General features: G+C 44.9%; 1 protein-coding gene across 1 annotated transcript in view; it reads left to right on the top strand.

Annotated features, from left to right (window-relative positions):
- Positions 1 to 217: 217 nt before the first annotated feature.
- Positions 218 to 11,112, top strand: part of LOC110003774 (armadillo repeat-containing protein 1-like) — an 11,122-nt gene continuing 227 nt past the window's right edge. The window contains exons 1-7 of the mRNA XM_020659334.3: positions 218 to 438; positions 1,321 to 1,514; positions 1,694 to 1,785; positions 2,602 to 2,791; positions 3,902 to 4,018; positions 4,376 to 4,450; positions 4,831 to 11,112. The exon at positions 4,831 to 11,112 is cut by the window's right edge and continues 227 nt beyond it. Coding sequence (XP_020514990.1) covers positions 1,353 to 1,514; positions 1,694 to 1,785; positions 2,602 to 2,791; positions 3,902 to 4,018; positions 4,376 to 4,450; positions 4,831 to 5,022 — 828 coding nt within the window. The 5' untranslated portion in view covers positions 218 to 438; positions 1,321 to 1,352 and the 3' untranslated portion in view covers positions 5,023 to 11,112. The remainder of the gene's footprint in view (positions 439 to 1,320; positions 1,515 to 1,693; positions 1,786 to 2,601; positions 2,792 to 3,901; positions 4,019 to 4,375; positions 4,451 to 4,830) is intronic.

The following is an 11,112-nucleotide window of genomic DNA, read 5'->3' as shown; positions in this document are numbered from 1 at the left end:
CTTCATGAAGCTTCTGTGTTCAGTGGAGAGCCGGGAGGCAGCTTTAGGTTTCTGTGTCTGAGGTGTTCAGAGGAGCAGGTAAACCACTTTAACTCATCCTACATCTGTTTGTGTGCAGCCACAGGGCGTGGGACCTTTAACTCCTACAACGCTGCAGCTCATTGGTCAGCACGATCAGGTGGCCGCCAGCCATCCAATCACAAGCGTGGGTCTTGATATGTCAACGTCCGGGTTCTTTTCAGCAGGAAGAGTCGCCGCATCATAATTTCTGTCACTGTAAATGGATCCATAAATGTACTTTTATATTGACTTTACATTTTAAAAACAACAACCCCTGAGTCGTGACGTCACCTGTCACCTGAGAGGTAGATGACAGCTCCAGGTGAGGCGTGAGTCCGACGGTGGAGAAGCTAACTGCTAACGTTAGCCCGCAGAGAGGTGAGCCGACACAGCGGCTCACAGCGCTGCTCCGACCCCAGATAAGTGGCTCGAGAGGCGGCCTGTCGGAGGGACGACCCCCGCTGTCGGTCGCTCATCCCCGGGTCTGCAGCGTGAGGCGCGCCGGAAGTCCTGCTGAAATGTGACACTTTAACGCGTTCATGAGCACCTGAGCAGAAAAACACACCCTGCTAATCTGACTGAACACTTCTTAAAATTAGACAACTTTGTGCTTAATTCGGCGCCTTTCATCCTCCAGTTTATAATATTTAAAATCTTTAAATAACTGGAATAAAAGTGTGGATGAGGTGTTTGTCCACAGCAGGTTCAGGTTTGATTGAACATTAACATCAGTTCTTTAAGTGATGCTGAGCAGAGGAGTAGATCATCAGCTGTCCAAAATGCAGAAATCAAAGGTTGACCATGAACCGGTTCTGTTGCTCCATTTTCAATTCTTTGGTACTTTAAAAACCACGTGTTTCAAACTGACACGGTCTCTGAGTCAACCCGAACAGAAGCTTCAAACGTCTTCAGTCCACTGAGTTCACGTCGTGTATTGTGTAACCTCGTCATACTGTGACGCTGCTTTCTGTCATCGCCCGGCGCCGACGCTGTCTGTCACTGATTGTGAAGTCATGATCAGAAAAGTGTTGCTGCAGGCCTGATGCTCTCTGAGTGTAGTGACATCTCAAACTGGACGTTTCCTGCTTTCACAGCGATGTGTGTGTCGCAGACTTCACATCGTTAAGTCTTTCAGATATCCTCAACCTTAAAGCAACAGAAAACGGGCGTGTTGGTCGATATTTTGACCCTGGAGCTCAGACGACCTCCGACTGATTGAAAAGAGTTTTTCGTTCATGTTTGAATGTTTGCTGTCTTCAGTTGCTTCGTGTATGGGTGACTGAAGAGCAGCCATGAGCGCGGAGCCGGACGCCCTGGCCGTGGTCAACCAGCTGCGGGACCTGGCCGCCGACCCCATGAACCGCAGGGCCATCGTCCAGGACCAGGGCTGCCTGCCAGGACTCATCCTGTTCCTGGATAACCCCAACCCTCAGGTCGTGTACTCCGCCCTCCTGGTGAGCTCACAGGTCATCCTTTGTTTGTAGTTTGTGTGCCGTCCCCCCTCACACCTGGAGAGTGCTGAGTCATAGTCCAGGTTTAGGATCAGTATTTTGGTACCATCACCCGGTTCTCTGCCCCCCCCCCCCCCCCCCCCCCCCCCCTTAATCTGGCTGACTGTGATTGGTTGTTCCAGGCGATCCGTTACTTGGCAGAATGCCGAGCCAACCGGGAGAAGCTGAAGGGGGAGCTGGGGATGATGCTGAGCCTCCAGAACGTCGTGCAGAAGTGAGTCCTGATGTCACCGACTGTGACCCCGACTGTGACCCCGACTGTGACCCCGACTGTGACTGACCCCGACTGTGACCCCGACTGTGACCCCGACTGTGACTGACCCCGACTGTGACCCCGACTGTGACCCCGACTGTGACTGACCCCGACTGTGACTGACCCCGACTGTGACCCCGACTGTGACTGACCCCGACTGTGACCCCGACTGTGACTGACCCCGACTGTGACTGACCCCGACTGTGACCCCGACTGTGACCCCGACTGTGACCCCGACTGTGACCCCGACTGTGACCCTGACTGTGACCCCGACTGTGACCCCGACTGTGACTGACCCCGACTGTGACTGACCCCGACTGTGACCCCGACTGTGACCCCGACTGTGACCCCGAGTGTGACTGACCCCAACTGTGACCCCGACTGTGACCCCGACTGTGACCCCGACTGTGACCCCGACTGTGACCCCGACTGTGACTGACCCCGACTGTGACCCCGACTGTGACCCCGACTGTGACTGACCCCGACTGTGACTGACCCCGACTGTGACCCCGACTGTGACTGACCCCGACTGTGACCCCGACTGTGACTGACCCCGACTGTGACTGACCCCGACTGTGACCCCGACTGTGACTGACCCCGACTGTGTGACTGACCCCGACTGTGTGACTGACCCCGACTGTGTGACTGACCCCGACTGTGACTGACCCCGACTGTGTGACTGACCCCGACTGTGACTGACCCCGACTGTGTGACTGACCCCGACTGTGTGACTGCTGCACTAATGAGTTCTTCTAATGAGTAACTGGTCTCGTCCAGGTCGACGACTCCCGGGGAGACGAAGCTGCTGGCGTCTGAGATCTACGAGCTCCTTCAGGCGTCGGGCAGCTCCGACTCTGAGACAGCCGAGGAGACGGTCAGCAGCCGGCGTAAAGCCCAGTTCTTCCTGGGCTCGAGCAACAAGAGAGCCAAGACGGTCGTCCTCCACATCGACGGGCTGGACGACTCGGTGAGCGGGGAACAGTGGATGATGACATCACTCGGGGTTTTTCCCCAGAAACAAAAAACAGACCGCTATTCACTGATATGATGAGAATCATCTCAGAGAGCTTCTAGCTTAGCTGAAATATTCTTTCAGTTTATTTAATTATTAACCAAACAACAACACCTCAAATGAAGAAAAATCTTTCATAGAGACAATAATTAACATCATTAGAGAAGCTGCAGACCAACACTACTCACATCCCACTCGTAGTTTTTAAAGGACCAATCAGTGAGCTGTGTAGAGAGTGAGATGATAAAGGTATCTTACTATCTGATCATTAAGGAAACATGCTATGTTGAAGTGCTGGCTTCTCGACACACCCCCACACGGCCGTTTTGGACGCCCCTCGGTTTGTCAGATATGAGAGCAGTTATCAGGTCAACAGGTGTTGCAGTGATGGAAGCGGTCAAGAGAAGTGGTTCAGATAGAAGTGATTGTACCCGACCTAAAAAGCCTCTGCATGTTTCTAATAAGCTCCACGAGCAGAAACGTGCTCAAACTAGGATCAATATTGGAGATGCTTTTGAAAAATGGAGAGAGGTTAGAACACAGAAAGGTTTACAGACCCATGCAGAGCTGGATAAACACTGAAGCTTCAGAGTCCACCACATGGTGACCTGAGTGAACATCCACTCTACAGAGGAGGGGGGGAGACAGCTCTCTATGATGTTTAGAATTTAAACTGCAGTACCCATTTCAAACACCAGGGGGCAGAGTTACATACTGCTCCTTTGAGTTACAATTCAGTTAATGTCATTCAAAGAAGATCACTAAATGTTGTACCTGTCACAACAACACTGAACTTCTATCAAGGAGTCGTAGCTGAGGAGAGATTTGGAAACTCTGAGCAGAAACTTGAATCTGATTGTGGAGGCGTGCTCGACCTCGTCGTTAGGGATGACACATTCTTTCAAAGGCTGTGAAACCAGAAGTAAAAAAGAACATGAATCACTCTTTAGTGATTATGTAAGCCACACTTTAAAAGTTTACAGATTACAAAATGTTTGCTCTCACACCCACGTGAGAGAATCCTCTTCACTGACTGATCGTTTGGTGATGTCTGTTTTTCTGCAGAGTCGGAGGAGTCTTTGCGAGGAGGCTCTGCTGAAGATCAGAGGAGTCATCAGCTTCACCTTCCAGATGACCGTCAAGAGATGCATCGTCCGGATCCGCTCTGACCTGAAGGCCGAGGTCAGACCAGAATCGGCCTCCTTACACGCCACATCTATTTTCATCACTTCAAAATCAACGAATCAGATTCATAAGATTCAGCTTTGTTTTAAAATCAGAGAGAGAGGGGAACGACATCGAGAGAGGAGCCGCACGCTCTGAGGACTACAGCCTCTGTACATGAGGCACGGCCTAACCACTAGGCCATCTGCGCCCCGATTAAGATTTAAAGCCTTAAAAAGAAGATAACGCTGTTTTTTAAAATAAAAATCACTTTATTTACGTTAAAGTAATTTTAAACTCCAACTTAGCTTCAGTGTAAGAGAGAAGTGGGTGACGGAATAATCCAGCTGATAGTCGAATGTTTTGTGTTTTCAGGCTCTGGCGTCTGCGATCGCGTCCACTGTGGTGATGACGGCTCAGCAGGTGGTGAAAGGAGAGAACGGAGACGAGGTGAGTGTGAGGCGTTCAGAGAGCGCCGCTGCTGTCAACGTAAATCCTGCTCTTCCTAGTTCTTCAATACGTCCGCTGTGTCAGGTTAAAGTAACAGGCGTGTGGACGTTAACCTGCAAGGAGGACTGTTAGCAATGCTAACGTTAGCCATTTAGCAAACCTATTGTACATCGTTTACAGACGGCCAAATTCAACCCACAATGCACTGCTGTTCGGTTCACTTCCCTCATATGGTTGGGATCATGAACACTTGGAAGCGAACCGAGACCCCCGTTTTGAGGCGGACCAGAGTTCAGTTCGTTTGAGCGTTCCCGATGAGGGATCAGGAAAGTTTATCGTTCAGAGTTTCCTGTGAGTCTGATGGAACTTTTCCTCCGCAGGTTTTGATCCCGTTTGCGGAGGACGGCTCGGTGGCGGTGGAGCAGAACGTGAACCTGCCGGACTACCTCCCCGAGGACGAGAGTCCGTCTCAGGAGCCCGACAAGGCGGTGACCCGGGTGGGATCCGGTCAGGACGGGGCCGGCTGGCTCGGCACCGCCACCAACTTCCTGTCCCGCTCCTTCTACTGGTGATCCTGCAGGCCCCGCCCCCCCATCTGTTACACCTCCCGCCTCCTCTCAGAACCAAAATCTACCAGCTGCCAAATGTCAGCTGTGTGTGTCGGCGGCAGAGACGGACACTGAGACAAACTGCAGTCAGAGACGAGCCGACCCCCCAGGACCGTGGATTCTGTCTAAAGTCTCCGTGTGAACACGACCCCCCCTCTGTTACCAAAATGTCTTAAGAGCAGCAACATGAACAAACCGAGGACCGAGCAGGACCAACCTTCTTCTTTATTTATTATTAACCACCAGACTGAGTGAAGTTCAGTCAGCTGTGCCTTCACCTCCTCGTCATCTATCACTTTAAAGAAAGATCCAAAACTCTGACAGATCTCAGCAGAGCGAGGCGTCGAGTAACATCATGTCTGATTCAGTGTTGGGCAGTAATAATATTCCAGTTACTCACACAAACCTTACTGTTGTTTTTATATTACATCTTATTTAAAATACAACAAACCCCAGATTGATTTCGTCACGTCAGCCAGGCAGGACGTCAGCGAGCATCATGGTTACCAGGTTTAAAGTTTTCCTGTGGGGCTTCTTTTTAGGAGGTTGACTGTTATTAGGTCGTTTTTTTTTTTTTTGGGCCATTGGGCTTTTTTTGTCAGTTGTTGTCACATACCTGGCAACCCTGGTTAGCATGGAAGATGGAAGCGCTCATGTTTACATTCAGCGGCCGGAAATATTCACACTACTTTAGTTATCTTGAGAGGACAGATGAAGAGAACATTGTTGTCAAATGTAGATTTTGTCCCGGTACTCGGTCTCTTTCTACTACAAAAAACACGACCTCAAACCTCCTTAAGCACTTGCAACACAACAACACAACAACAACAACACAACAACAACAACACAACAACTACAACACAACAACAACAATGTGAAGCTTGTGTAAATGAACCCCACCAACGAGCCCTCTGCGGCCGCAGACGATAGCTGTAGCTCTACAAAACAACCAAGACTGGATTTTAATCGTGGACAGCTACAAGCGAAAAAGAACTAATGAAACGAAAAGTAACATCAGGAGTAATGTAACATGTTACTGTTGACAGAGAGTGATAAGTAAAGTAACATCAGGAGTAATGTAACATGTTACTGTTGACAGAGAGTGATAAATAAAGTAACATCAGGAGTAATGTAACATGTTACTGTTGACAGAGAGTGATAAATAAAGTAACATCAGGAGTAATGTAACATGTTACTGTTGACAGGGAGTGATAAGTAAAGTAACATCAGGAGTAATGTAACATGTTACTGTTGACAGGGAGTGATAAGTAAAGTAACATCAGGAGTAATGTAACATGTTACTGTTGACAGAGTGATAAAGTAACATCAGGAGTAATGTAACATGTTACTGTTGACAGGGAGTGATAAGTAAAGTAACATCAGGAGTAATGTAACATGTTACTGTTGACAGAGTGATAAAGTAACATCAGGAGTAATGTAACATGTTACTGTTGACAGAGAGTGATAAGTAAAGTAACATCAGGAGTAATGTAACATGTTACTGTTGACAGAGTGATAAATAAAGTAACATCAGGAGTAATGTAACATGTTACTGTTGACAGAGTGATAAATAAAGTAACATCAGGAGTAATGTAACATGTTACTGTTGACAGGGAGTGATAAATAAAGTAACATCAGGAGTAATGTAACATGTTACTGTTGACAGAGAGTGATAAATAAAGTAACATCAGGAGTAATGTAACATGTTACTGTTGACAGGGAGTGATAAGTAAAGTAACATCAGGAGTAATGTAACATGTTACTGTTGACAGAGTGATAAATAAAGTAACATCAGGAGTAATGTAACATGTTACTGTTGACAGAGTGATAAATAAAGTAACATCAGGAGTAATGTAACATGTTACTGTTGACAGGGAGTGATAAATAAAGTAACATCAGGAGTAATGTAACATGTTACTGTTGACAGAGAGTGATAAATAAAGTAACATCAGGAGTAATGTAACATGTTACTGTTGACAGGGAGTGATAAGTAAAGTAACATCAGGAGTAATGTAACATGTTACTGTTGACAGAGTGATAAATAAAGTAACATCAGGAGTAATGTAACATGTTACTGTTGACAGGGAGTGATAAGTAAAGTAACATCAGGAGTAATGTAACATGTTACTGTTGACAGAGAGTGATAAGTAAAGTAACATCAGGAGTAATGTAACATGTTACTGTTGACAGAGAGTGATAAATAAAGTAACATCAGGAGTAATGTAACATGTTACTGTTGACAGGGAGTGATAAATAAAGTAACATCAGGAGTAATGTAACATGTTACTGTTGACAGAGTGATAAATAAAGTAACATCAGGAGTAATGTAACATGTTACTGTTGACAGAGAGTGATAAATAAAGTAACATCAGGAGTAATGTAACATGTTACTGTTGACAGAGTGATAAATAAAGTAACATCAGGAGTAATGTAACATGTTACTGTTGACAGAGAGTGATAAGTAAAGTAACATCAGGAGTAATGTAACATGTTACTGTTGACAGAGTGATAAATAAAGTAACATCAGGAGTAATGTAACATGTTACTGTTGACAGAGAGTGATAAATAAAGTAACATCAGGAGTAATGTAACATGTTACTGTTGACAGAGTAATAAATAAAGTAACATCAGGAGTAATGTAACATGTTACTGTTGACAGAGTAATAAATAAAGTAACATCAGGAGTAATGTAACATGTTACTGTTGACAGAGAGTGATAAGTAAAGTAACATCAGGAGTAATGTAACATGTTACTGTTGACAGAGTGATAAATAAAGTAACATCAGGAGTAATGTAACATGTTACTGTTGACAGAGAGTGATAAGTAAAGTAACATCAGGAGTAATGTAACATGTTACTGTTGACAGAGTGATAAATAAAGTAACATCAGGAGTAATGTAACATGTTACTGTTGACAGAGTGATAAATAAAGTAACATCAGGAGTAATGTAACATGTTACTGTTGACAGGGAGTGATAAATAAAGTAACATCAGGAGTAATGTAACATGTTACTGTTGACAGAGTGATAAATAAAGTAACATCAGGAGTAATGTAACATGTTACTGTTGACAGAGTAATAAATAAAGTAACATCAGGAGTAATGTAACATGTTACTGTTGACAGGGAGTGATAAATAAAGTAACATCAGGAGTAATGTAACATGTTACTGTTGACAGAGTGATAAATAAAGTAACATCAGGAGTAATGTAACATGTTACTGTTGACAGAGTGATAAATAAAGTAACATCAGGAGTAATGTAACATGTTACTGTTGACAGAGTGATAAATAAAGTAACATCAGGAGTAATGTAACATGTTACTGTTGACAGGGAGTGATAAGTAAAGTCATTACATTACTTTGAAAAAGAGTAACGAGTAATATATTCATTTTTTTCAGTAACGAGCCCAACACTGGTCTGATTACAGTTTCACACGAAGACTAGATATGAACACGCTTACATCACATCCTCCATTTCTGACCTTTTGGCCTTCCGATCACTTAAAGATACTTTTATCATTCAAACAAAACTCAAACCTCGGCCGCAGACTTTGTTGGAGAGGTGGAGAGACCCGAGAACGGGTAGCGTTAAATGACTTCCAGCAAGGACGTCATTTTTCCCCGTGCGCTACGTTGTTTACAGTCTGATTAGCAGCTTAAGAAACAACCGTGAGTTCAGATCAGAAGTTACGTGACATCCTCCCCTCCGGATGGCTCTGCAGAATTAACGCCGTCGTTTCATTGTTCGACGAGGCGGAGCGCCCGTTCATCAGTTTCCTGTGAGTCTCAGATGAACTGTGATTAATAAGTCGCACAGAGGCGTCACTCTGGGTCACTTCAGTCTGAACCTCTTCATGCTGAGATCTGTTTACAGAGTTAAGTCATCATCGCTGAGTCAGCACGTCGTTACGGAGGATTGTGTTCCTCCTGCATGCGATTCTACACGGACTACAAACAGAAACCACATCACCTCTCAGACTAAGATCCAGCCGCCTCAGAACAGATTTCACATTTTTACACAGTCAACGTGTTGAAAAGGATTCTGGGTATTTGTCATAATTTTTTTACGGTAATGATAACTGTTACGCCCCCTTCCTGTGATGTCACTGCACTCCTGCGTTACCATGGTGACGCACCCATGTGCAGACAAGAGGTCAGAGACTTGTAACTGAAAGGCGACTGGTTTGATTCCTCTTCACTCGTCCTGCTGGGATCAACGAGACCCAACGCTGCTTTACTTCCTGTTTTTGCCCCGCCTTCCTGCTTCGCCTGCAGCCGAACGTTCACCACGTTTACTTCTCTTCTGTTTCTGTGAAGTCTTAACAGGAACTCAGATTTGTGTTTGTGTTTAAATCAGAGCAGACTTTAAACTCCTCAGTTTGACAACGCCCTGACCGTGAGAGAAGGCGTCTGACACAGCGCCTCCTGCAGGATTCAGTGGTGAAATGTTTGTAATTCAGAGTGAATTCATTTCTCTCCTTCGAAGCTCACATTCCTTCTCTCCTGTGAAACAAACATGGAGGACTCTGAGGATAAAGAAACAGTTCTTTTAATTTCGCACAAACACTCGGTGAGCGCTGACATGTTCTTTACACTCCATCGGTGTCTCCTCAGAGTCATGAAACGACCTTTAATGACCTTGTACAGATTTGTCCTCGTGTGATGTCGGCGTTATCGTCAGTGACTCTGCGTGTTCGTGTACCTGAGCCACAGCAAGCCCTCTAACATTGAATATGATTCAGTTTTTAATAGAGTTTGACTTTGAGTCGCATCTTGCGTCAGTGTAGCATTAAAGTAGCACCGCTCCAAACGGGCGTATGGCAGCCATCCTGCATTCGTGTATTCGTAGTTGAACGCGGGTTAATCCTCAACTAGATTCAGTTTCAAGAACTTAATTTTGATAATTGAAAACTTGATTTTAGATTTTAAGAAGTAAATAATGAAATCAGCACTGTGAGAACGAACGTTTATATCCACAATAATCAGAGAAACGAGTCAGAATTGAACTGATAAATAAACACAAAGTGATCATACATCGTTAGCCTTTTAATGTTACAGGGCTTGCTTTCCTAGCTCCGCCTCCACCACCACACTGTCCAATGACATCCTGAGATGTAAGCATGACGCTTTGATGTTGATGCTTGTTTCGACCTGAACACAGACGACAATGATTATAAAAACGATTTTACACGCAAAGTTTTCTCCTTGAACAGGTTTAAAGTGTTTGATTGATTTACGGTCGCTCATGCTGTCACTCCAACATCCCAAGAAACATTTGTAAGTTCATAAAAACATTCTAATTTTAAAAAGCTCTACTCGTTGATGAATAGTGACTCACGAAAAGCCGCCGGTCTCTGTCGGGTTTGATGTCTTCTCCCTCTGATGTATTTTCTATGCAGATGACACTCTTCTGTCGTTTTTCTGAACTAGAAACTTTGGACAAATTAGTATGTGTATTTCCTCTGAAGCAGCAAAACAACCGAACAATAAAACATCACAGACTCCACGTTGAATCCATTCAACAGGTACAAAGTGAACATAACCACACACTACCACTACGAAGCCACTCTAGTTAATGCTCCTGTTTCTACAGCCAGCGCCTCTATGCTCTGCTCCTTTTCAAAAATGCTGCTAGTCTGAAGAATAGATCACCTCAGACAGGAAGTTGACATTATGGTCGACGCCGATGTGGTTTTCGTGAGCAAGAAGTGACCATATTTGGAAAAGAGGAAGGAGCTGTTAACTCGCTCCTTTTCAGCTCCACCCTATTTTCCAAATATGGTCACTTCTTTTTTTATTAGCCGCGTTTGGTCGGTTTGACTGTAATTGAACTTCATGCTGCATTGAAGAAGACTCGAATCTCCAGATTGAGACCATAAACTAATCAGGAAAATGTTTACTTTTTCATAGACTTGTATTTATAATCAGTGGAGTCACCCCTGCTGGACATTAGAGAGAATGCAGATGAAAATCTGAACTGTGTTCTGGTCGATGCAGTCTGTTTTATATCTTTCAGAGCTGTTATGTTATCTCTCCTTCACCTGATCTCTCCTGC

The sequence above is a fragment of the Labrus bergylta genome, chromosome 4 (assembly GCF_963930695.1).
Source record: "Labrus bergylta chromosome 4, fLabBer1.1, whole genome shotgun sequence".
NCBI lineage: Eukaryota > Metazoa > Chordata > Actinopteri > Labriformes > Labridae > Labrus > Labrus bergylta.
The sequence above is the reverse complement of the archived record's forward strand: the minus strand, read 5'-3'. Positions and strand labels throughout refer to the sequence as shown.